The 27,796-nt window shown below is 39.5% G+C and overlaps 1 protein-coding gene across 1 annotated transcript in view; it reads right to left on the minus strand.

The window, feature by feature from the left end:
* Window positions 1–27,796, minus strand: part of LOC112113717 (chondroitin sulfate proteoglycan 4-like) — a 57,829-nt gene that overhangs the window by 10,072 nt on the left and 19,961 nt on the right. Inside the window, exons 3-7 of the mRNA XM_024210107.1 lie at window positions 22,878–26,447; window positions 21,361–21,831; window positions 19,629–19,805; window positions 13,340–13,538; window positions 4,562–4,693 (exon numbers count right to left, since the gene is read on the minus strand). Coding sequence (XP_024065875.1) covers window positions 4,562–4,693; window positions 13,340–13,538; window positions 19,629–19,805; window positions 21,361–21,831; window positions 22,878–26,447 — 4,549 coding nt within the window. The remainder of the gene's footprint in view (window positions 1–4,561; window positions 4,694–13,339; window positions 13,539–19,628; window positions 19,806–21,360; window positions 21,832–22,877; window positions 26,448–27,796) is intronic.

The raw sequence follows: 27,796 nt of genomic DNA on the forward strand, positions 1-27,796 counted from the left end.
GTACTGCACTTCATTCATACCAATGATAGTAGAGCACTGAAGTTAAATCAAATCAAATCAAATCAATTGAAAAAGTAAAAAACCACTACACAATCACCACACTGGTGTGAAATAGAAAATGTATCTTCATAATGATTTATTTAACTAATATTAAAACATATGCATAGATATAGAGGAGGCCAAAAATCCTTTGCATACATAGTACTATAATAACCGATGCCCACTGGATTAGGGGCTACCAAAAGGCACCCTGGAACGTAGCCAAACCAAGACAATGTATACAATAGCTGTGACAACAGAACAAAGCTAGTGACTCCCTAAAAGAGTGAACGTAACACTAAAAAGTACATCATCTTCAAATGCCATGCATGCAGCATTGTCCACTGAACATTACCATGCAACGTTAGACATTTTATTCTACTTTAGAATAAATACTTCTGAAACAACTAATCTATTCATTAAAACTTCCTTATAATGTTTTCCTTTTGACAAAACCTCTTTTCGCAAATTATTTTCAGTAAATTTAAGAATATTAACACTTCAGCTTGCTAGAAAGGAAATGTATTTTTTTTCTTAAAACCTACAGTGCAATAGTCTACCATAAATTACAATAAAGAATGGTCTCATGAATTTCCCACGTCTCCTTCCCCTCCAGGTTTAGCTTGCCCTTGAACAACAAGCATTTATGGGTATACATAGATCATTTTGGACGTTAGTAATATATATCCTTGGAGCCTGAATCATCAACCAGTCTCCAGTAAAACATAATCTTTGCAAATGAGTAATGCAGAATAATATAAGAAGAATGGGAATGTTTTAATCAGATGGTACTTTAAGCGTTCTCCTTATTTACAAGGCAATAGCTGTATCTTGGCTTAAACTATATATACTCTGAAACTGAGTTATTGTTATGCTGAAATGAGATCTTCCTGTTCTGTCCTCTTTCGTCCTTCTCCCTCCTATCACCTCTGTGCCTCTCAAGAGCCACACTGCTTAGGAAACATTAGCCAGGCCCCCATAGATAGGGTGCTTTAAATTATGTGTATTTTAAATGTTCCCCCCTTCTTCATTCCCCCACTCCCTAGCCAATTTAAACAGTAGGGATTTGCGGACCAGAAAATAGCTATAGAGTTGTGGATGATCCAACCCACCACTGACTGGCTCAGGTAATTCTCTTTCTGTATAACTAATATTAAACTTGTTTTCATCTCATAGAGTAACTCAGGCTCACTCAATTATTCAGGACATTGCTTCTCCTAAATATTTATTTTTGAGAGGAAACCCTCCTAATTCCAGATATTTCTGTGCAGACACTTTTCTGTGGCTTGAAATTTCTCCCTCTGCAGCAACCCTCTTCCCAGAGCTAGTAGATATGTACCATACGTCATAAATAAGACTAAGATTTTGTCATGGTTATTTTTAGTAAAAGTCATGGACAGGTCACAGGCAATAAACAAAAATTCATGGAAGCCATGACCTGTCTGTGACTTTTGCTGCTGCGGCTCCATGCTTTCCCCCACCACTGCAGTGACTGGGGGCTGTGGATTCCCCCTCCGCCCACGGTGGCTGGGAGCTGCAGGGTGACCATATTTCCCAAGGAGAAAATGGGACACCCCAGCCGCTTGCCCAAGGCATCCTCCTCTGCCCGCACAAGGCTGTTACCTGTCGCTGGAACCCCGAGGAGGGCTCCCTCAGGAGTTTGTCACCTGTCGCTGGAACTTTGAAGGGGGTCCCCTGTCACTTGTTGCTGGAACCCTGCCAGGGCCCCACTGGCTGTCAGCTCCAGAGTCCTGCAGCCCCTGGGACTGAAGCAGAGAATGTCACGGAGGTCTCTGGAAGTCATGGATTCCGGGACTTCCATGACCTCCGTGACATAAACATAGCTTTAGTCATAAAACATGGGTAGAGTAGCTTATGCCCAACTTCGAAGACCAGACACATGCTCTACAATGTGTCCAGGCTTCACCTGCCCATAGAGCAAAATTCCTGAGGTTGCTTCAACATTGAGGTTTCCTTCAATCCCATAAAATGTAACCAGACTGTGACTATTATATATTTGTGGGTGGGAGAGGCTACTGAAAAAGAAGAAAAAACAGTGCCATTACCGTAGGCACAACCCCTTCAGGATAGTCAAAGTGCCGCAGTTCAGAAAAGCTGAATCAAACAAGTTTAATGTACATCGCTACACAGACAATCTCAATGTTTAGGAGCAAGCTTTTTCATTTTTACAGAACAAGTGGCAAAAAAGAGAGAGAGGAAGAATGAGGAAAAAATGAAGAGTTAAGGTTAACCAAAATGTGAAAAAACTTAGCACAATTTCTCTCTCTCCATATATATATTTACTAACTCAAAGTAAAATATCAGCTCAGCAAAGACCATAGACCAAGCTGAGCACGTGGTGAAGGAAATATATTTTCCATGCTGGAAAGCTGTCAGAAAGTCTAGAGACTCTTCCTACAAAAATGTGTCAGGAATTTTTTTTTTATAATTATCTTTGGCTTACAGTAGAAATTCCTGTAAACCCTGTGCCTGAGGCAACCTTACAAACCAAAAAACACCAGACAGGCGTGGTACAGATTAATAAGGCTTGTAAGTGGATTTATTTTAATCACATTTATACTGACTGAATTACAAGACCATGCTGCAATAACCTATTTTTTTGTTTCTTTAAGTGGCTTGTATTATGAGGCTTTATTTATGAGAATTCTGTTTTAAAAGGTAAAGAAACTTAAATATTTCTCTCATGCTAGCTTAACACATCATATATAGATGAAAAGCTGCAGTGCAAACTTCCCCAACACTGAATCCCTCCCTGTGTTGATGGATAACCTTATCTGAAAGACAAAGGTAGTTCAAGCAACATACTATCTGTATGAAAGGTGTAACACGCAGAAGTGCTGGTAAGAGACAAATCTTTATTTCTTAGGCCCCGGTAACAAGATGTGAGTCAGTTATAAAAGTTAAACCTGGGACCTTTCCAGAAGTCAGTGTCTCGTGTTATGCTACTGTCTCATCCAGGAATCACTTCTGGGCAGAACTGTGCTACAGCAGAGCTTGAAACTTGTTTACTTACCGGTGATGAGTACAAAACATCTCTGATGCGTGTGGCTCCTAATCCATCAACTCCTTCAGGATTTAGGCTTTCATTTAAAAAGTTAAGATGTTGGCTCTTATGGTTGCAAGCATAAACTTTCAAATGTGAACCAAAGCAATTCTGTCTTCCCAAGTCATCAAAAAGACAATTGTAAGGGCACGTCTTCACTACCCGCCGGATCGGCGGGTAACAATCGATCTACTGGGGATCGACTTATCGCGTCTAGTGAAGACGGGATAAAATCAATCCCTGATCGCTCTGCCATCGACTCCGGAAATCCACCGCGGCAAGAGGCGGAAGCGGAGTTGACGGCGGAGCGGCAGCAGTCGACTCGCCGCCGTCCTCACAGCCAGGTAAGTCGACCTAAAATACGCAACTTCAGCTACGCTATTCACATAGCTGAAGTTGCGTATCTTAAGTCAACCCCCCCGCCCCGTAGTGTAGACCTAGCCTAGGTCTCTGCTGCTTTTCATAACTTTCTCAAGGAGCAACTAAGTGAATCAGCCCACTGGTTAGTATCAATGTTGCTATTCAGAATCCTGAGGGCATTAAACTTTACTCAGTTCCTATAACTTATGAGGAGTTGAGACAGGCTCAATATTCTAAAACGTACTTTACGCCACTAGCTTCTATGAACTTAAAGAAGAATTTTGGAATTAATTCAGTTTAGTAATCTCCTGTGTTTAGAAGTAACAACAGTACAAGTCATACTAATGTGCATATATATCAATACCCATATCAATAAATTAAACATTTGACAAATGAATTCAACTGTGGTTTTAAAAATTACAAATTTGGATATGTGAGAAACAAAGTGGGTAAGGTAATATCTTTTACTGAACCAACTTCTGTTGGTGAGAGCAACAAGCTTTCGCTCTACACAGAGCTCTCTTTTGGGTCTCTGGCCTGGTCTACACTGGGGGGGGGGGGGGGGCTCGATCTAAGTTACGCACTTCAGCTACATGAATAACATAGCTGAAGTCAACGTACTTAGATCTATTCACCGCGGTGTCTTCTCTGCGGTGTGTCAACTGCTGCCGCTGCCCCGTCGATTCTGCCTGCACCTCTCGTGGCAGTGGAGTACAGGAGTCGACGGGAGAGTGCTCGGGGGTCGATTTATCGCGTCTAGACTTGTCTAGACTAGACTAGATAAATCGACCCCCGCTGGATCGATCGTTGCCCGCCGATTCGGCAGGTAGTATAGACATACCCTCAGTGTAAACTCAAAAGCTTGTCTCTCTCACCAACAGAAGTTGGTCCAATAAAAGATATTACCTTACCCACCATTTCTTTCTAATATCCTAGGACCAACAAGACTACAACACTGCATACAACAAATATAGATGTGTATCCATCTACAGCTGTTTTATAGCCTGGCAGATATCTATCATATAATTGTACACATTATTTCCTATGCAATTATTTCAAGTAAACTGAATCAAAATAATTTTATAGCCGAAGCCATACCTGGAAACACTCCCAGTCCTTTGTTAATTTCTAGGCTGATAACTAGAGTGCGAGCTGTGATACTAAAAATTTGTCGAGGTGCAAAGTTCAAACCATCTGTAACCTGAAAGTTGAAGCCTCCAGACATTGCTCCTAAAGAAAACAAAAATAATCACTTTCTTGTAAATTCAAATATTATTTTAAAAATCCCTTGTTATTTATACAGAATATGGTGGGAATACACATTGGGACAAATTCTGTTCTCACTTACACCACAGTAAAACCAAAGTAATACCACTGAAGTTACTTCCAATTTGTACTTTTGCACCTGAACATCCAAGAGTTAAATTAAAGCATAATGCAGAAGAGATTATAAACAATAAAAACTACTGAGTTCTGTTTGCATTTTTAAGGCCAGATTCTCCACTGGGTTAATCAGCAGAGTCCATTTGACTTCAATGGAACTACGCCAATTTACACTAAAGGGATATCTGTTGCTTAACCTCTTTATTCTTCCCTTCTTTTTATCTTAGCAGTGGCACTATCATTGAAGTAGCAATCTGGCCCAGATGCAGTTTTTGCAGCAAAACAACTATAATGGCATTACTCTGGAATATGTTTGTAGAGATAAATCGGCTCTGAGTTTAAGCAATTAAAAATATTCTGCAGCAATTAAAAATATTTCACTTCTAGATAACTTCACTAAGAGGACCCGCAGCCTCAGACTAAACTATTACGCAGCCAGTATGTGCTAGAAATAAATAAATTTCTTCTTTAAAATCTCCGAGCCTGGATTTACTCTGGCTTGACTGTCAGCAAAATATGTCCCAATGACTGCACGGGGATTGGAATATTGTAAAATTATACTGCCACACTCTACCATTCCGAGGCTCACAGCACCGCCAGTAAACTCCTGAACAAGTGATGAGTAGGGGGCGCTAAGATTATTTTTTAAGAAGAGGGTCAATGAAAAATTAAAAACGTTAATTGCTGTCACTAGCTATTAACATTTATAAGTATCTGCCTGTTATATTTAATTTAACTCCTTTATGTTGTTATATGAATGTATATCCTGTAAGCAGAAGAGATCACTACACACTTTCATGTAACGATCAGCATTTTTTGACAAGTTATAAATTAACATATCAGAAGAATTAATGTTGGTTTGAGACCACAGTTAATGACGGAATACCGTAGCTGAAGTCGACATATCTTATTCCGACTTACCTCCCATCCTTACGGCGCGGGATCGATGGCCGTGGCTCCCCCGTCAACTCTGCTACCGCCGCTCGCTCCGGTGGAGTTCCGGAGTCGACGGGGAGCGCGTTCGGGGATCGATATGTCGCGTCTTGGACGTACCCTTTTAGTATTGTGTTATTTCTATCATAACTGATTTTAAAGGGGCCACTGAATAGTTTGATCAGAATGAAGAAAAGGTGAAGTGAAAAGAAAGGAGGCCAGAGAGAAGAAGGTTGTAATTGTTGCAGTAAGAGATGATGAGGCCCTGGGAAAGGGTTGGGCTGGGAGAATGGAAAGGAACAACCTGATTTCAGTGATGCTGGAGAGGAAAAATGTGAGGATTTAGTGGCAGATTCTGTGGAGGGAAAGGAAGAAAGAAATGACACAGATTGCAAGCCTGGGTAGGGTGAATGGTGGAATGCTGATCCTGACAGAGAAGAGAGGGCTAAGACGGATATGAAAAGAAGGAGAATTTCAGTTTTTACTATGCTGAATTTGAGCTGGTGACAGGACAACCAGGATGAGATGTGAAAGAGACAGATAATGATGCAACATTGAAGGGAGAGGGAAAAGGTGAGGATGAAGAAGTAGCTTACAACTCACAACATAAGAGTTCATAGAATCATAGAATCATAGGGTTGGAAGGGACCTCAGGAGGTCATATAGTCCAACCCCCTGCTCAAAGCAGGACCAATCCCCAACTAAATCATCTCAGCCAGGGCTTTGTCAAGCCTGACCTTAAAAACCTCTTAGGAAGGAGATTCCACCACCTCCCTAGGTAACCCATTCCAGTGCTCGAAGAGTTATTAATCAAAGCTGTGTGATATCAAAGGGAAAAGGGAAAAGCATAGAGGGCCAAGGGCATAGCCCTGGAGGACATCAAGAGAGCCAGAGGGAGGATAAGCCACTGAAAGAGTGGTCAGAGAAACTAACCAAGAGCCAGAACAACAAAAGTCACTGGTGCCTAGGGATGCATGAACTTCCAGGAGGATGGAATGATCAACGGTATAAAAAAATGGCATAATGAATGGAAGAGAATAAGAAGGGGATCCTTGGCCAGGAAAAGGTCATTGGTCACCTTTCATAAGAGAGGCTCTAGGGAATGGAGGAAGCAGAAGACAGATTGCAGGGGCTGGTTAGTGGAGAGGAAGTCAAAGAAGCAGTGGTAGATGATTGGAAATGAGGAACAGAGAGAAGTTAAGTGACATCTGGCAAGGCAAGCATAGCCAAGAAAGGGGCTCTGAAGACTGGGACAAGAACAGAATATCTGAAGGCAAAGGGAAGGGAGGAAGATGAAAGCAGTGAGAGAGATATTGAGGGGAGGTCAAGTGTAGACAGGCTCCAGGGTCAGACTGTAAGGTTAGAGTTTGAGAATAGGAGGAACACCTGCAAGTCATAGGCCACGGTGAAGGAGAGAAAAATACAGGCGGAAGCGGAACCAAAGTGGGAGAAAGCAGAAAAGGTGAAATATTTGCCAGATAGGGCTCCTTTTTCTCTTTGAGGTAACTGGTGTGATTCTGAGCTGAGAGGAAGACTCAAGAGGAGAGTTGTGCAGCATTACAGATCAGACAAAGAGTAGATTCCACACCACTGATCACTGGAAAGTGAACTGTTACAGACTGAGTTTCACAGCCTAAATGGATGCAAATATCTTTATCTATGTTAATTTCCTATGGCTGCAGATGTGCTTTTGTCATTTCTCAGACCCAAGTGATGAAGGATTCAGTGCCTCAAACCTAGGACATCACCCTTCTATCTCAATTGCAAGGATTTAACAAAAGGTCAAAATCTTCCCAGTGTCACTATTGGTAAAATTACTAACTCATTTTTACTGCATCCTGGATAATCTCTAAGACACAGTTCTTTACTCTGTATTCTTCCTAGTACCCCTCCTTTCTGCTACTGAGGTAGTATGGGAATGGAGGAGGATGAGAAGAGAGGTGGTAATAGCTTTATTAAAGCCCACCCTACTTTTATGGGTGAAGTTAGCTATGGGACACGTTCATTCTTGTAACTTTCTCACCACAGCCACCTGGGGAGCTGTGACCGACCCCTACTCCTTTCTCATTGCACATGCATTCTCTTTGCAGTAACAGGAATGAGCAAGCAGAGAAAATGACCCCGTCTCTGGCTTTATCTAGTATCAGGAACAAGCCGAGTGGTGAAGTGAATGTCCTCCACTGCCTCATGGGAAGCCCGACGTCACCCATGGGAAGCATGGGGTAGAATATCATTGATCTATTCTTCACTAAACTACATTCCTGGAAATCTGCTTTTAAGATGGGGTTTGTGGTTAAGCAGCACACAAATTAGGAACTACATATAGCACCTTTCATCAGAGAGGAACCCACACACTTAACATACTGTGGTAACTAAGGCCCCAAAATTATGAGTTTTTTCTATTTAAGAATTGCCCAGGCATGAAGGACTGCTAGTAAAGTTAGAACAGAGTGTTGAGAGAATAAAAACCCAAGGTCTAACGGCTAAATTTCTTCAACAGTTTGAGGAAACTCAGAGCTGTTGCAGCCTTTCACAGAAGTGTTCTGCTGGTGCAGCTAAAGAAACTTCCCCCTTTTCCCTGTCTATGAATGAATTAAAAATCATATTACATTAACATCAAACTGTGATGCAGGCAGACTAGTTGCCAGCTCATGCCAAGGCCCCTGGGTCTCAACTGACAATAAATGCATAACTGAAACCAGTCTGGCTCACCTGTGTGTTGGTACTGTTAAAACAGGTATTAGAGTTATAAGAATGTGTTTAGACTTTATGAAATGCTTGTCAGTTGCTGCATGTATTAATCTCACTTATAATATCTGTATCTCATGTTATAAGGTAATATTTAAGTGTTTGCTCTGTAACTGTAAATCACCAGACAGGAGAGAAGCATTAATGAGTGCGAAAGAACTAATTTCGAACAGGATGTGTTGTCTCCCGCCCAACAAAGAAGGCCCAGCAACATCAGATGAACTATTGTGGAACATCAGGAGACAAAAGATTTTCTTGATTGCTACCACCCCCCCCCCAACGAAAAAGAGACATTCAAGTGAATTCTTCCCAACAGCTGAATTGGCAATGTGAAGCAGAAGGGAACGGAATAAAAAGCCCTTAAAAAGAGGAACTGTATCTTTTATGCGGCTTGGACTCTGAGGGGAAGGATTACTAAGCAAAAGCAAAAGATCCCCAGTGCTTGGCCTGAGTTATTATAGAAGCTTCTATGACTTTTTGAAACTTAGGATTGGAACTCATTTGTGTGTACATATTTACCTGCTTTAACCTTCTAAATAACCCTCTTACTTCCTTCTCCTAATTAATAAATCTTTAGATAGTTTATTACAGGATTGGCTACAAATGTTGTTTGTGGTTTGTTAAGATGCATTTGACCTGGGCTAAGTGACTGGTCCTTTGGACTGGAAATACACTAAAAATCACAGCAATATTCAGGTTAAGAGATCATCTATCACAAAAGTAAGTTTAACTGGGTGGCAAGGTAGATCCGAGTACCCAAGGGCACTGTCTATGACTTAATGGCAAGGCTGTTACAGTGTTTGAGGAGTTTACACTTGATGATTGCTGGTGAGTATAGAACTCAACCAATTTGGGGTTTGAGCCCTGGTTCTTATCAGTCTTCCCTGAAGTTGCTACTCACATTTGAGCTTTGCAGGACAGTTTGACACAAACATGGATATGATACGATGTGCCAGATATAGTAGCAAAATGGGGAACTTCCTGGGTTCAATCCTTGAGGGGGCCACTTAGGGATCTGGGGCAAAATCAGTACTTGGTCCTGCTAGTGAAGGCAGGGGGCTGGACTTGATGACCTTTCAGGGTCCCTTCCAGTTCTATGAGATAGGTATATCTCCATATATTATTAAATAAAATGTGTACAAAAGGGAAGCCAACTATAAGTAATACAGCTTTGAGCAAAATATTATAAACTTTAGTGACAGAGTTCACTTCATGGGCAATTCTGTTAGAAAAGAAAGAGGTTGCATTCATGTTGGTTTATTTTAGTTTAAGTGATAAAGAGAAGAAGTAAGGCTAGTGTTTGCAATCAAACATGCTTATGCTGTCAAGTTAGTTAAATACATCTCTGCTGAAAGAGGCAGTAAAAAAAAGGAACTGAAACCAAATACTGTGTTTATAAAGATACTTGGCCCAGAGTAGAATAATCAGAAATGTAACTGTTTGAGTAATAATGCACAGACTCAGATTAGCCTAACAGACTACCACTGATGTTAAAAGAAGAACAGAAATGGAAGATTTATAAAGCTATTCTGATTGGCTGGAGAACAACAATTCTTGAATTGACTTTGCATTGTATAATGGACTATTACATTTAAAGAGCATAAAAGAATATGGAGAAACTTTGTATAAACTGCATGAATTTTAAACTGGACATTTCAGCAGCTAGACAAGTGTTGATGGAGAAACTGCAACTTGAGCAAGCATAACTGCAATGCTGGCCAAGGGATGCACCGAAAGGGGCCCATGGAAAGCAACATGCAGAGGTAAGTTGCTGACTGGAGCAAACCAGTCAGTGTTCAAGGTATGGCCCAAGATGACTGCAACAGTTATGGCCTAACTTTTCTTACACAAGCTGGTGCAATAAGGTGTGTTACACAAAGAGACTGCAAAATTCCAGTCCCAGTTACAAGAACTCTAAAGCTAATGTCTTGTCCCTGACTGAGGGGATGATTCTCATTTTGATTGGACAATTCAAATCTTTGGAAGGAGATGGGTCACAATCTGATTGGTCAATGCCACCATTTCCAAGAAGAGAAATCAAATTGGACCACACAGCAGATATAGAATAAAATGGCCTGTCTTCTTCAATACATTGCTTCCCAAAAGCCAAAGACACCTGGAAAGGAGAAGACTGAGGTCCTGGACCAGCCACCTGGGAGTCTTCCTGGTGACAAGAACCTATCTTAGATAGGCATCTTTAACTGTCTTTTACTAATTTCCAGCAAGTTGGGTTGCCCGGTAGCGTATTACGAAAAGACTACAGTCGTGTGCATCCTTTGCTCCACCAGCGTTTGCATGTCAACTCCTGCTGTGAACAATAACTGAGCTGAAAGCTGATGGCTGAGCATAGATCCGGTGATAAGTACCATATAGAATTTCTCTTGAATAATGACTCAAATCAGTCAGTTGACCACTTCCTGAAACTGAGTATCTAATTAATAAGTAAGTGTACATGCTTGTGTATGTGTTTTAAAGATTGTCAGAGTTATATTGTGTCTCTTTGTTTTGGAACAGGTTCCAACCAAAATTTTTGTAAAGTAGCTTTAAAACTGAGCAAGTTACAATTAGTAACTAAGATTGTAGAACTGTACATGTGTCTATCATAGCTAATAGTTTCATACCGTCTTTCAAATTCTAGGTGTATACAGACATAAGATGAGACCAGGTGAGTGAGCTTCTTGTACTGCACTCAGTCTATACAATCTGTCATAAATGCAGGAGTTTATTTTAGGTAGATAGGACCGTTAGTCAGCCCCATTATCCTGGGGCTAATATCATTCATTGGGAAATAGGTTAAAAGGGTTGACTACTATAGATTTATTGGGAAGGAGACCTTGGCGAATTGGCATGTATAATAATTGACCAAACAGTTTTGTGAACTCCTTGCCAGAGGATGTTGTGAAGGCCAAGACCATAACAGGGTTCAAAAAAGAACTAGATAAATTCATGGAGGATAGGTCCATCAATGGCTATTAGCCAGGATGGGCAGGAATGGTGTCCCTAGCCTGTGTTTGCCAGAAGCTGGGAATGAGCAACAGGGGGTGGATCACTTGATGATTACCTGTTCTGTTCATTCCCTCTGGGGCACCTGGCACTGGCCACTGTCGGAAGACAGGACACTGGGCTAGATGGACCTTCGGTCTGACCCAGTAGGGCCATTCTTATGTTCTTATGATTCAGTTTTGGATTGTTTTTCCTCCGTTGTCTTAGCAACACTGGAGTTGATAACCAGTTGGCACAAGTGAGGCCCTATCCTGAAGGAATCAGTCAAAAATCTAAACAGTCTCCTTCACAATAGAGTAACTGTGTGTAAGTATTATTTTGTGTTGTGGTTGTGTAATTTGATTTTGAAAACCTAAATATCAACAAATTTTCTAATTTATGTAGCCAAATCACAGTCCAACATCATTTTTGTCTTCTTATGCAGGTAATCAGTTGCTTAACAAAGGTTTGTTTTATACCCTTTCTTATGAAAAATACAGAAAAATCATTTCACCCACTACAGAAATGCAGCCACCTCTGGGTGAAATGCAGCAACTGACAAAGAGCACACAGCAACCATACACAAGAGTTTAGAAGAGGCATTAAGGAACACTATACTATACTAAAGAATGCTATATCCAGTTGAAACTGCAGAGGAAATTAAGGTAGGTAAATACAGAAGCTGACATCTAGCTGAAACACTAGAGTTAAGAACCCTTCCCTTACAAAAAGTCCCTTGAGATCCTTAACAAGAAGTGGTCAGAAACTCAGTTTTACATCTCATTCAAAAGATGGCATCTTCAGCATCACAGTGTTCCCTAACACAATACGTGGGCATCAGTTCACTACTGACACAGAAGGAAAAGTACCATGTACTATGATACAGCCTTTCCTATCCCTCCACACAGCTAAAACTCTCATCAGGTTTCCATCTCACATCTCAATTACTGCAACATCCTTTTCTGTGGCCTTGACAAATGAAATCTTGTCCCGCTCATATCCATTCAGAATGCTGCTATGAGATCATTTTCCTAGCCTATCACTTTGATCATGTTACCCCTCTCCTTGCATTCCTTCACTGGCTCTTCTCTATCAAACTTGACTTCACTTTCAGGGCTCTTCACAACCTATCTCCAACTGACATATCTCTTATTCAATATTGAGATGTCGACTTCCACCTCCAATCAGCCCATGATGTCAGCCTGCATTGGTCACTTGTTAAATTTTCAAACAGGCATCTTCATGTTTTCACCCGTGCCACCTTTCACATCTGGAAGAAGCTTCCTAAAATCCTCAAAACTAGCTCACTATGCACCTTCAAAACCCTTGCTGTGAGGCCTACAGAAAGCTTGACAGTGGCTTGGCTGCTGCTGTGCTGAGACCAATGCCTATCATGCTGACCAATACTGTGTCACTGTTTCCTTGTATCCCCGACAGTCTGCCGGTATCCAGCTGTTGTCTTATACTTAAATTTGTAAGCTGTTTGGAGACAGGACTGGTTTTTGTTCTGTGCTTGTACAGCATGTAGCACAATGAGGTCCTGATCCATGACTGAGGCTGCTAGGTGCTATGGTAATACAAATCAATCAATCAATCCATCTACTGAATTACCAATACTACTTCCTACAACACCTAGGTGTTTGCTGGAAGTTACCTACTCAGGTAACGACCTGAAACCTTCCATTTTGCTTGTGAGATCATACATCACTTAATTAGTGCTTCTAAAATTACATCATGTTACAAGACTATCTCCATGGGATTACATTTCTGAATATCCCCATAGGATTACATAACAGAATATTCCCACATGGTAGTTTTAGAACTACCTACCATTGTGTACAAACACCAGCTGTCCTTCCATTATATGAGCCTGGGTAAAATTAAGGATGCTTTTGTTTGGAGAAGACTTAAGAGCCAAGTGGCCATTGCTAGGTGGAGTAATAGAGTACACTAGCTCTGATGCTGAGGAGTCTTTATCTTCTGCACAAAGGTCATCAACTGTTATTTCCGTAACTGAGCCCACCCAAACCTTAAAAAACAAAAACAAAAAACAGACGAAGAAAAAATTACATGGATTGGATTGATTCACTGTATCTCATGTTGCTAAAACAGGTAACCCTGTAATCCAATATGGTTTCTGATCATTGACTGTAGCATTTAACATTCTGAAATTATTTAAAACTTCAAGGTATCAAGCAACACCAACAAACAACCTAACTAGTTTTAAGGTGGAGCTTGATACGTTATATAATCCCGTTTATGAACAGGATTACATAATGTGGTTACCTGCGACAGCAGGGAACTGGACTTGACCCAGGAAGATCCCTCCAGACCTGTGTCCATCAACCACCTCCTGCATAAATCAGTATTTCAGAGGAGAATGCAAATGTCTGACAGTGTCTGTACTCTGTCTCTGACAAATGCAGCAGTTTATTTCATGGAGTATTAGTGCCATGTCCTTTACTGTGGGCAAAACACTCAGTGCCCTCAACTTCCACTGCAATAAATGGCACTGGAGATGTCACAAATTTGGGCCATAAGAAAGACAACAGATTAAATACAATACAACTACTAATAAAAAGGCAACACTTTTTTAAACTAAATATTTTCTTTCAACTCCCACCTGCTCACAATATGCACCAAGGGCTCAATCCTGTAAAGGACTGAATAGCTCTTGGAGGTACTGACAGCATGGGAGATGAAGGCACTCAACATTTCTGACAGTTGCTCAGCACTTTGAATCAAGGCTTAAACTGAGACAAAAAACTAGCGTTTGTGAACACAGCATAAAACCCACTACTTTAATTTTAGCAATTCTAGTGCAAACATGACACATGTCTCTCTGTCTTCAGGGCAATGATAAGACCCTGGGTTTACCCAGGTTTGGGGGCAGACAAAAGCACTATAAATACTGATGTCCCAGGATGGGAGCATTGTGTGGGCTTCATTTAATTTTGGGTGGTTATTTTCTGGTTTGAAAGTAAAGAGCATCTGTTGGCTTTACTTTTGATTTGTTTGCATTTTTAATTATGGGTTAACGTGCCTAGAGCTCAGGATAGGACATACACCTCTACCCCAATATAACGTGACCCGATATAATGCGAATTCGGATATAACGCGGTAAAACAGTGCTCCGGGGGGGCGGGGCTGCGCACTCCGGCGGATCAAAGCAAGTTCGATATAACGTGGTTTCACCTAAAACGCGGTAAGATTTTTTGGCTCCTGAGGACAGCGTTATATTGGGGTAGAGGTGTATCTATTATAAGCTGAAATCAAGTCCATAGATATTCAACACATGCACACCAGCTCATCCCATGAAGAGTTGATTTATAATATAAAATCTTTGATAATCAACAGTTCTAGTTAAAGTGCAGAACAGATATCATAATGTACCTCTCTGACTTTTAGTGTATTAATAATATATTGCATTTGATTCCATTGGCTTTTCTTGCCTCTGCCCAATTCCTGCTCTTTAATTCATTATCAATAGCTATTTGATGGTAAGGTTATGTTAGTAGTTTAATGGGGGGAAAAATATCCTTGACAAAAGTTATTTCACTTCTCCTAAAAAATGACCACTATGTAAAGGTTTTATTGCCACTTGTTTGATGATCTGTAGCTACCCCAAACTCATGCCAATAATACTTTTATATCGCATCATCCTGTATATAGAAAAATATAATATATTGCATATAAATGGTAAAACACTAGGGAGAATATTTACAAAGGAGTATGCAAATGTGTACCCATGTGTAACTCCAATGCTAAACCTCTGCATGACTTACAAATTTTCCTCATTCAAACTTAAGAAATAATAGGGCTTTTTAGCTATAAAGATATTGTTTATTCCATGCCTCCCCAGCATGCTTACACACAATGCCTTTTTGTGTGCACACTATGTGTTAAGATTCTCTGTGTGCTGTATAATGTGATACATGAGGAATGAAAGGAGATCCATTAGCTGAAATGGATGGTAAGGAGGCAAACACTTGAAATACTGCAAATACTTTACAAGTACAAGTGACTTATTTCCCACATCTATTTGCATCACATAAGGTGGAGATAAAGGTTTTCTTAAGAACAGAACCAAAAAAGTATGCAGAACTTCCGAGATGTCAGTTTTGCATTAATATTCTGCATTTGCCTAAAACATTCTACTACTACAGTACGCGGGAAGGTTCACGAGCTTTCTTGCTGAGAAATGAAAAATACCCCGTTGATAGAGATACCCTGTTAAGCAGAATTAATTAACAAGAAGGATAATAACTGTTAGATTTTTTTAAAGAAAAGTTCCACATATATGAAAATATAGCCACCTTGTAGCTACACTGAGGTACAGCCAGACCTTACTACTACTAAATCTTACTTAAATGCATAGATAAAGGGGACCAGCAGAGTCAGGATTTTTATTTTCTCCAACCTGAATCCCCCTGATTTTTTCAAAAATGCTACTTAAAAAATGCTTAACTTTAAAAGCTTCTGTTTAAGACACAATGAAGTAAATGGGTTTCAAATATGTTCCTAATGTTTATCATGTACTCAAGAGCTGTCATGAATAGCGACAAACTTAAGCCCATATTTGTGAGCTTTTCTGAATCAGAGCTCTCTTCTGTTAGCTATTCTCTGACAAGGTTTCTCATTTTGATTGTTCAACTGGACTAAAAGTCCTAGCAATTCCCTTGTAATTGTTTAGAATACTTATGGTTTTAAGTTACAGAGTGAAATTAAAGACTAATGTTTCTCATATTAATAAAACTTTTCAAATCTATGATGTTCATGCAAATATTGCAGAATGATACAGAAGTTCAAAAAAAGGAAAATCCAATAGCCTTCATCCCTTTAAAAACAAAACAGCGCCTACACACAAACACTGAGGGGGGGAAAAACCTGCTCTGTTCACCACCTTGATACCAATCATAAACACTGTGGTTTAAAGAAAGAATGTTGAGGAGGCCTCAGAAGTGAGGGAATTGGAGTCAAAGGAATCGCTTTATATTTGAGTGGGTAAGTGTGACAGTTTGTTGTGTTTGGCAAAAAGTCCCATTACAAGACTAAAAATTTAACTTCAGTATCCATCTGGAGACCACCAAGAGTATAATACTTACTTCCATAGGGGCCCTCTGTTGCTAATAAAGGGATCTGATACTTTTAACATTTTTGTTCTGCTTTGTCACTGACTTAGCTGTTCTTTTAAGAGCTTTGTTACACCCCAATCCTGCAAGCTTGCTCATGTGCTTAGCTTTATGCACTGTGAGGAGTCCTACTGAGGTAAACAGTGTGTAAAGTTATAACATGAACAAGTGTTTGCAGGATCAGGACCATATTCTGTAGTAGGCAACATGACCAAATCTATTGCATGAAATGCAAAAGTATCTTCCAAGAAAGGTTATCCTCTAGACAAGGTCTTGCAACAAGGTCAACAAAGTGGTTTTCAGGGAATTTTCATTCAACTTTGTACATTTACTTCTTATCTCTAAAAAGGTATAAATTAAGCCAAGGCTATTGTATTTAAAAATACATGGATTACTACAAGCAGGTTAAAATTCAACAGCTAGCAATACAAGATTCCTGGATGAGCAAGGACAGCCTGGCTGGAACCTGGAATTTAGCAAGTTTCACCCTAGGTAAGCACTGCCTTGGAACTCCCAGCTGATGATAATAGTCAGTCAGTACTGAGAAAAAACTTTATAATCCATTTTTACCCATCTATTTTAGGCATTCAGCTTGGTTTAAAGTGATTGTTTGGAATAAATCAGATTCTCCAGCTTTGTTGTGCATATAACTATCAGAAATGAAGTAGTTCTGTATTTCAGTACCCTGCTGGTGCACAAGAACAGAGTATGTAAGCACAGTAAAGGGTCAAGTGTGACAAGCAAAACCACAATCATGAATACAAGAACCATGGGTTTGGTGTAGGCAGGCTGCCCAGTTGAGTGGATAGCATTTTATCTATGTTCTGGATGACTGACATAATTCAGGATTAGATTGAAAAGTTGTGTCATTTTTTTTATGTTTTAAAATAAAGGTAAGTTTTGGGTCTGCCAATCAACTTCATGTGTTCCTATGAAGCCTGGTCTTAACAATTGTTTTAAAAAAAATCAATGTGCTGTGCTGCTGGGTCTCAGTTCTGTCAAAGGATAATTCTTCAAAGCAATTATACGCAAGGAAAGAGAAATCAGGAAGTAGTCTTGGTGGACATCTTTCCCCTGGGTGTATTACTAGATTACAGTTAATACCCACTGTGTTGACGCCTGAAGAACCCCCACCAGTGGATAATTATCCTCCCCTGCAGGAGTTTATTGTGTAATACTTGACTCCTTCTTTGAGAAAACTGCCAAATTGTCAGGACTCAGCATGGTGTAAAAGCCTAATATCTATGGTGCACTGCAGTGTGGATGGATGCCTGCAGTGGGTAAATGCCATCACTGTGAAGCACAACACTGCTAAAACTGATTATATCCTTTCTCTTTTTTTCTTCTGTGAAAAGGTTTATGGATGATGCTAAAATGTAGTAATCTCTACAGTACTCAATCTGTCTACACAATACTCAAATACCATTCATACTCAGGATTAAATGCAAACATGTTTTAAATGTTGTAATTTGTAAATTGCACTGTGCTATACTAGGGCTGATGCACTATGTCAATATCTAACATTATCCTCCTTCAAATCCCTCCTTTAAAAAACTCTTCTCTGGTGTCATGCCTACAATAAACTTGCAGCTCATTTACTGTTAGACAGCTGATAGGCCGTGACCACCATTTTTCAAGATGATCAATATCATTTTATTATCTGTGCTCCCACCCCTCACCCCTTTACGTTTGTTTTAGTCACCAGTCATCTAGTCTTCGGGGCAGGACTGTCTCCTATGTTTTTACAGTGCCTAGGACAAGAGGGTTCCAGCCTGCAGGCACTGTTGTAATATAGATAATAATCCGCTCACATTTATGTAAATCTGGAATTATACCACTGAAGCGAATGGAGCCACACCAATATGAAATAGGGATGAGAAGAAACCATCCTTTATTGCTTACAAGATAGAATGGTTGGTTAAATGCTATCTATGGTTACCAGGAGAAAAAAATAGACCAAATCTACAATCTTCAATTCCATAAGTTCTTTGGGAACTATACAAAGAAAGCAGGCTTTGGGTGTTTCAGAATATTATCTTTCATTCATATTTAACAACCACAACCCAACAAACCTACAGTAACAGACAGTAGTAGCTCCAGTCTCTCTAGTAATACTGTGAGGAGTGGTTCTATTTTGGACCCTCATTGTATAATACAATATTATTATTTTTATTAGGACTTTTTAAAAAATCTGCGTACATTTTCTGAGAGAAACTTTCATATCTCTTATTAGAAATATCAGATACTTAGTCAATTCCCTAAAGCATAGTAAGTGGGTGAAATTCTGTTCTCTTACACCTATGCTATCTCCACTGACTTCAGCGGGGGCTGCAGAGATACGACAAAGAGAAGAATTAATCTCAATGGACCTGATCCTCAGCAATAGTTCAGAGGTGCGAGGCACAGAATCCGAGGGATGGTGCAAAAATAATCTGAAGCCGCCTTTATGGTCCCTCAATCCTGAAGCCTGCCAAAGGCCAATGCCTCAGGACTGCTCTGATTTATGCTGGCTAGTAACTGCATCCAAGTTGCCATTACTCTTGCCAGGGAATGTTAAAAGACAGCAGTGCTCCACCCATACGCCTTTCACCCCCATGTGTCCCATGTCAAGGCCAAGAGGAGGTAATGGCACAGATCCAGCTATAAGGCCCTAGGCCACTCAGGGATTCCTTTTAGACAAAAGTAATCATCAGTCAGCCTCTTAGGTGAGCTTAAGTTCTGCTTTGCACCACCAGGACAGCACAACACAAACTTAGCAAGAGCCAGGATCTGATTCCATATGTACAAACAATTGTCATAGTATCCAATCTATCTACAGAGCCTATCACCATGGTATCTAAGCACCACAACTGGCTTCTAGTACATAGATATGTGTAAACCTGGAAATATATGCTATCTCTATTCTCTGTTATTATAGTCCTATAAAATAATGTCAGGTTAAAAATGAAGATTTTAACATTATAAAGACGAAAGTATGAAGAACTTACCCTAAGTATTTTGTTTGTACTTATAACAGGAGCTTCATCGTTTACCGACGTAATAGTCACAAATATAGTTTGGGGCAAACTTCGTTTCCACAGTTCTGTGTTATTTGCTATGACAGTAAAATTGTCACTCACCCCCTCACTGTCATCATGAATATAGTAGATTAATTCTTGCTCTATCTGAAAAATAAATGGACTGAAAATTAAAGAAATTAAAACAAAAACTGTTTTGAAATTTTAAACAAAAAGCATTCAACCATTCCAGCTCTGCAATAATTCTCTTTCAGCCTTCATGACCCCATTCTTCTCCTTCTGATGCACACTCTTCTATCTCTAGCATATCAGATTGCATATGGGCATTTGGTTATTCTGAAATAACCTCAGATATAGTGAGGTACATACAGACAAACCAATAAATCCCAAAGAACGCATATAAAAATAGCTAAAGCACAGATAACTGATTTTCAAAAGTGAATCCTCTTAAGTGTTTAATTTTTATATAGAAGAGGCAAAATGACTTAAGACATCACTATCTGCAGCTGAAAGTCAAATTTCTGGGTTTGGGCCATAAAAATTAAAAAATCCATATTCATTAACTTTTTCAAAGCTTAACACATTTCAGTTTATGCATTTTGAAACAAGTTAAATATTGAAACTTTCAAATTAGAGAATTTTCATTCAGATGTAAAATGACCCTCAATTACGTTGGCAATGTAAGATATCTGTCAGGCTTCTACTCATTTTGAATTGTTGGCTTATTACATCCCATGCCATTTAAGATAATTTACTATATTCAGGAGTCTGAAAAGTAGTATAAAATCATACATATTCATGTTTGGGCAGGAGTTATGGAATATGACATATCAAAATAATACATAATGTGGATCTTTACTTTCAAGTAAGCATATTAAGGAATATATATGTTTTTATATGCATCTAACACCCATAACTCTGGTGTAGATTTTTGAAAGGGGAAAATACTTTGCAAACCGTCAGTACTTTATTTGGCAGTATCAAACCATTATTATTTGAAACTAGTGAATCACAAAACATCTTGCCATAACTCCTGCTCATGCCCCATGCCAACGGATGGGGTGGATTCTCCAGCACTTGAAGTCTTTAAATAAAGATTGGATGTCTTTCTTAAAAACATGCTCTAGCACAACCACAAATATGGGCTTGATGTAGGAATTACTTGGTGAAATAATGTGCCCATTGTTATGCAGGAGACCAGACTAGAACATTATAATGGTCTGTTCTGGCCTTAAAAATAGATTATTTTGAGACCCTCAACTGGCTTTCTCACCTTTTTCATAGCCTTTTAAGGCTACACAAAACTTATTTGCACTTGTATCTTATCAGGGAATCTCCACTTTCTCTGCTCCACCAACAACGCCGATATTTGTCCACTTCCCCACTAAGCACATCCAAGGTTTCTTCCTTGCCACTAGTTTGACATTCACTCAGAACTAGACTGAAAAACAATGTCCTCCCCCTCAACCCTGCTACTTCTACCATGACTTCTGAAGGAAAATGCCAACTCCCATTTCATCTTGTCTTAGACAGTAATCTCCTCAGGTAAAGGACTGTCCTTTATTGAGCTTGTATAGTGCCTAGCACAAAGGAACCCTGACTTGCAGGTGTGACTGCAATACAAATAATAATCAGCATTTAAAAAAAATCACAAACAAAAAAAGGACTGACATTTAGATCAAGCTTACCATAGTCACATTACCTGTTTTTTGGTAAATTTGGTTAACTTTACTCCAGGAAAGCGAGAGTTTCCAACATGCCCATTCTTTGGTGGCTCAACTAAAATAAATTCACAATTGAGTCCAGTGAAATGCTGATTAGAAATTTTTAGATAGTCTTCCACCAGAGCTTTAGAACCACCTTCTATTACTGTAAAGTTCTGCACTTCTAATGGAATCAGTTTAGGGATGATGTCTACAGAGATTTCTATTCCACTGACCACTCGAATGCCATTGGTCACATCCAACGAAAAATGGTCTTGTAGCTGGTCAGAAACTGTCTGCACATACTGAACGTTGCCATTATCAATATCTTGCTGAGTAAAGGTCAAAACTGGCTTTTGTTCTGCACCAAGGTAACCTTCTTCTGTTGCAAACTTCCGAATGTATCCATGCACTGGAAGAGCCCTTAATGTGAACACTATCTCTGATGGAGAACTGTTTTCATGTACAACCTTAAATGTACAACACACAAAAAGTCATTAAAGTAAAAACAAGCCAGTTTCTTCTTTAATTCTATTCTGAATTTCTCACTTTTAATCCTGGGACAGTAAATCATGGATTATTTATCCACCCATTTGGCTGGAATTCTCTATTTATAAACATTTATAAACATCTGCAAATGCCTAGCACAAAGCATTTCCAGTATTATGTTAAGTAGATGCATGTTAGGTAATACTGCATGAGAAAGTGTTTCAAAACCCAGAACATCTCCCATAAGATCTCTCAACTGAAAAAACAAAAACATAAAACATCATGAGTTAATTATCTAAGAACTGTGGAATGCTGCTTGGAATGTGATTTCACAATCAGCACAATAATGTGCAACATGAGCCTCCTTGTGGTAGTTACTTTAATGATGAAAATGATCCCAGTAGGTGCAGAGAAAAATATTAACCAGAATAGGCCAAAGCTAATGCTTCTGAACTGATGCTTTTAAAACTCCAAGCCATATCCTCAGCTTGTGTATACTGGTATAGCTCCAATCAGACCCTTTGTATTTAAGCAAATACTTTGGATACAGTTTAAGTTTTCCCCCAATTTTTGTTATTGGTTCACCTACCATGAAATGTGAACTGCAAATACACTGATAAATGTATTTAAAACTGTCTGGTTTTCTTGTTGTGTTGATAAATACAGTGTCTCTGCAGCTTAATATTTTCAAGTATCAGTACTCAGGGAATCAAAGCCTATGGTCTCTGTCTTATTTTAACAGATAGATTTTTTTTTCTTTCTAGTGATGGAGGAATGCTAGTGTCAGAGTGCGGGGCTACCTGAAGTCTATAGCCCTTTCTTCACTGATGCCAGCAGATTCTCAAGTGCGGATACCATAATTGGAGTTACTCTCCAAAATTAATATCTAACAATAATTCAAGTTAGTTATGTTAAAGATGACAGTTTTGTGGAACTGAGACATTAAAAGGGCTGGCTATGCCTGGGAAACAGGAATAAAGAAGAAAATCCATTACAGATGGAAGATTAAAGCTAAATTTTAACTCACCTGCAATTTCCCCTTACTGATTTTAACTGGTTTTCCTTCTTCAACTAAGAGGTTGTTATTGTGTACAATCTTTGGTGGACGTTGATGGCTTTCCAAGTACATACGAACATGCATTCCAGCATCCTGGTGGATATCCTTAGCATAAACTGTAAAGTTAAATGTGTCAACCAGGTTGTTACTATCATCATGCCTATATATCACATGTCCCCTTTTTAGGTCAAGTTGGGTAAAGGAATCTGTTGCTAGATTATTTACATAGATTCTTCCATGTTTTGGAGATAAGAATATCTCATAAGTAATCTCATGATCCCTTCTAATGTCTTGGTTTGTGATGGCACTAAGATTAGTTGTTGTAATAGTACTCTCTTTTCCTTTTTGGACCAATAAGCCTGTATTGTTTGCTAGTCTAACATAGGGATCTGAAGCACTCACTTCTAGAAGGGAAGACGTGTAGTGTTTGCCATCAGTTACAAATAACACAAAGCGCCCATAATCCGCACCACTATGTGTAAATAGGACTCGCTTTTGCTCCAGGTCTTCTTGTTTGAATTGATAGAGTCTATGAGTGTTATCATTCACTAGAGTCAAGTCTCCATTAGGAATGCCACGCCTAGTGTACAGCAATTGCCCATCATCAAAATCAGAATCAGGATCATGGTAGCATAGGTCTGCCAAGGTCAATAAGCGCTGCCCATTCTTAACTACATGAAATACCTTATCAACCACACGTACTGGTTTCTCATCATTCTTCAGCTCAACAGAAATATTAAATCTTATCTCTGCTGATAAAGGTTCTGTTCCAGCAGCAGAGCTCACCCATTCTCCTGATTCTTTGGTGGATGCTATGACAAGAAATTCATCATACATGGTCTCAGTGTCATCATGGACATACATAAGGCGTTCACCCATTATATCTTGGTTACTGAAAGCGGTGAGGTTATCATTACTCTCTGGTGAATCTGAAAAGTTAATGAGTTTTAAATTCCCATGTTGAGGACTCTTTGTAACTTTATATTGAAAGGCCTTATTATCCAGGGTTTGTGCAAACAATCTGCTTTTTGTTATTAGCGCTCCTTCACCTTCAGTTATGGTCAAGCCATTGTTTGTCAAAATAATGCTTGTGAGATCTGCTTTAATGTTGATTTTGAAATCATAGACATTTGACTCCAAATACTTTGTAAAAATTAGGAATCTAAATGAATCCTGAGTGTTCTCATGGGGTCTGTTGATTAATTCATATTCTACTTCATGGTCTATAATGCTTTTTTGGCTAAAAGTTGAATTTTTTTTCAAGGCGTGGTTGTTAAGGAGTATTTTCCCTTTCTTGGGTAAGGACAACAACTTATAATTAAGCTCATTTTCAGGTATTTCTATATCCACCATCACAGCAAAAAGATTATCTGAATTCAGATATTTCTTTTTTGTTTTTTCAATTTCTAGAGGAACATGTTTCAATAAATTATACCTCAACCATTTCACTGTGATTGGAAACATAAGCTCATCGCTGATTTTGTTTCCAATGTGAACCTTAAACTTAAAGTGTTCTGTAACATTTTCCAGCTGCAATGCTTTGAAAATACTATAGTACCTCACACGGCTGCGCTCAATTGAGCGCTGAGAAAAAGTGTTTACTTGCTTCCACTCTCTGCTAGAATGTTGCCTTTGAATTTCACCAAATTGGGGTGATTCTGTGATCTCATATCGTATCTCCATCTCTTGCTGGATGGCATTTGTTTCAACTGCCAAGTGGCTGAGTGTGATCAAAGCTGCATTGCCTTGTAGCACTTTTATTCCTGTGTTATTGACCACTTTATAATCCAAAGGAACAGCCATGACACGCAACACAACTGTGTTGCTCATTTTCTCTCCATCACTTGCTCGCAGCACAATCCTCGAGTTCTTGACCCCAGTGTGGACAAAGAAAATGTTGCCTTCTTTTAAGTCCTCATTAGAAAAAGTAATAATGGCTCTCCCGGGATTCTTGGAATTTTCTAAAAATCCTGCATCTGTATTCAGATTTCCAAGTACTGAAAGACTGAGATTGGCAGAGTCTGTGTCTTGATCTGAAACCTTTATTAGGTCAGCAGTCAAGCGTTTCTTTGAGTTCTCTAACAAAAGAAATAAGTTTCCCTCAGGGAGCATAAGTTCAGGAACATCATTTGTCGGGGTGATGGTAATCCTAAAAACATGCTGCTCATATCCTTGCAGATATGGAGGTATGTCCTTTTTACTACTGGCAGAAATGGAAAAAGTAAAATTATCGTAAGTGTCCTCAGAACCATCATGGACATATAGAACTCTTCCTTGCCACAGGTCTAACATCGTAAATGTGCCCTTCTCCTGCTCTGGTTCAACACCTAACCTCAAGTAACCATGAGAGGGCTGCTCCTTTATTTTAAAAAAGATCTGTGACTGACGAACCCCTAATTTCTTAAACTCTAAATTTACTTTAATATGTTTAGATTCAAGTGGAGCTTGTCCACCCTCTGGGACAATCAAGTTATTTAGAACCAAGAAATGGCCACTATCCTCTTTGCCTTGGGGTTTGGAGATGTCAGGAAAATTGACAGAAGTGGAGGCTGCTGTTACAAGAGGAGTCTTTTCTGTTGTCACTACAGAAGAATTTGTCTTAAAAGAATTCTCTGTTTTGCATCCAGCTGAAACATCTTTTGTAACCAGAACATTCTTTAATGATCTCTTTTCTGAATTGGCTTTCAGGTCTCTTAAGCAACCTTTGAAGGATCCTCCTCTGGCATATTTTCCAGAAACTGAGGTTAGCTCTAACTTTATCACTTCTACCCGTGTGCTGTCATCTACACCACCTACAAAGAGTGGCCCTTTAAGAAGGGGTATCTTGCTGTGGGAAGGCAGTGATGTTTTCACTGTTTCTCCATCTATCATCAGCTGCAAATCTTGTGCAGTAAATTTTAACTCAATGGAGTGCCACTTATTATCACTGACTGACTTAAGAGAAGAAAGCTGCATTCTACTTTTACTCTTTCCGATATGGGCCTTAATTAGTCCATTCTCAATTTCTATTGCAATGAAATCTCCTGCTCGTCCAGAATGATAAAGCAGCAAGCCTCGCTGAGCTGAGGTCTGTATTGCACACTCCAAGCATCCTTCACCCTGGACATTCCACAGCTGGAAAGAAACATAGGATTTGGAACTAAAGAAACTGATAGGCTCATCTTCACTTGCAAAGAATTCATCACTGCATCCCAGTGACACTTCATGAACATTTCTGAACCCAGGATAAGGTCTCAGGGATGTTAGGATCTCATGCTGGTTGAATAACACGTCATCGATACATCCTCGGAAATTGGTTAGTGCTCTATCAAGGTAAGGAACATCAAGGGTACCGCTCCCACCAATGTAGAGTCCATGTTCAATGTTTAATTGATATAGAATCCCAGGCATTTTTGTACTAGTTCTATAATGTTTATCAATTACCAGTGTGACATTATCATTTTCATGATGTAATTCAACCAGGTGCCAGGCTAGATCATTTAGCCGGGAGCTCCGTTGAGAACGCAGCACTCGTTCCCCTGCTCCAAAGTTCATTCTCAACTGTAAGAGACAAAATTTTAATGATGAAAATCAGTGAGTGCATGGATGACAATTAAATTAATTGTGTGTGTCTCAAAGAAACAAGTAATACTTAATGCTTTGACAGCTGCTCAACTTAAGTTTCAATCGTTGCATTTTCAAACTATGAGCACAAATGTATTTATTATTGTTATGGATTTGCTAACACCACAACATTAAATCCAAACCCATTATACATTTTGGGAAGGTTTACCTGACAACACAATTTTAGACTCGGTCAGATGGAAAACCAGGAAGCGACTATTTCCAGTTCTGCTATGACCAAAATTTACAAGAGCCCAAGGTGAGCATAAAGTGCAAGGTCATGCATGAATTCCTGCTATAAGTTGGGAGCTCAACAGTTGAAAGTGAAAGAGGAGGAGAGACACACAAATATATAAATCGATCCCAGGATGACTATGAGCTACTAATGTGATATGTCTGTGGAAAAGACAAATGCAGTCTTAGCACATGTTAGGCGAGATATTTCCAGTAACGATAAGACAAGGCACTGGTAAGATCTCATTTTGAATATTGTGTACAATTGTGTTCACCCAAATTGAAGAAAGATGAATTCAGACTCGAACAGGTGCAGAGAAAGGCTACTAGGATGATCAGAGGAATGACAACCTATCTTATAACAGGAGACTAAAAGAGCCTGGCTTGTTTAGCCTAGCAGAAAGAAGGCTGAGAAGGGATTTAATTGCTTTCTATAAATTATTAGGGAGATAAACATCAGGGATAGAGAAGAGCTATTAAAGCTAAAGAACAATGTTGGCAGGGCATAAGAATAAATGGGTAATAACTGGCCATGAATAAATTTAGGCTGGAACTTGGACGAAGGTTGCTAACCATCTGAAGAGTGAGATTCTGGAAGTAGTGGGGGCAAACAACGCAATCAGTTTTAAGATAGTTCTTGATAAAAGTATGAATGGGACTGTATAACCAGGTTGCCTTTGACAGTTCTGGGGGTCCCTTTATGTCTTATGTTCCTAAAATCTCATGCTTTAGCTAGACACCTGTGGGGCAGGAAGGGAATTTTCACCTCAGTATATTCTGGGACGGGGGGAAGGGATTGTCTCCTTCCTCTCAAGCATCAGAGATGGCCGTAGCTGGAGACAGGACACTAGATAGGCAGGATCAGGGTTCTGAGGTGGCATCTAGCATTCTCTCTCATAAATGCTTGTCTTACTGGTTCCTGTTCACATGGTTAGGGTCTAAGTGACTGCCATAGTCAGGGTTGGGAAGGAATTTCCCTCCTGGTCAGACCTTGCAGGGTTTTTGCCTTCCTCTGCAGCATGGATGTGGTTCACTTGCCAGGATTATCTGGG

This window comes from Terrapene carolina, unplaced genomic scaffold, assembly GCF_002925995.2.
Source record: "Terrapene carolina triunguis isolate 2854851 unplaced genomic scaffold, T_m_triunguis-2.0 Scaffold69, whole genome shotgun sequence".
Classification (NCBI taxonomy): Eukaryota; Metazoa; Chordata; order Testudines; family Emydidae; genus Terrapene; species Terrapene triunguis.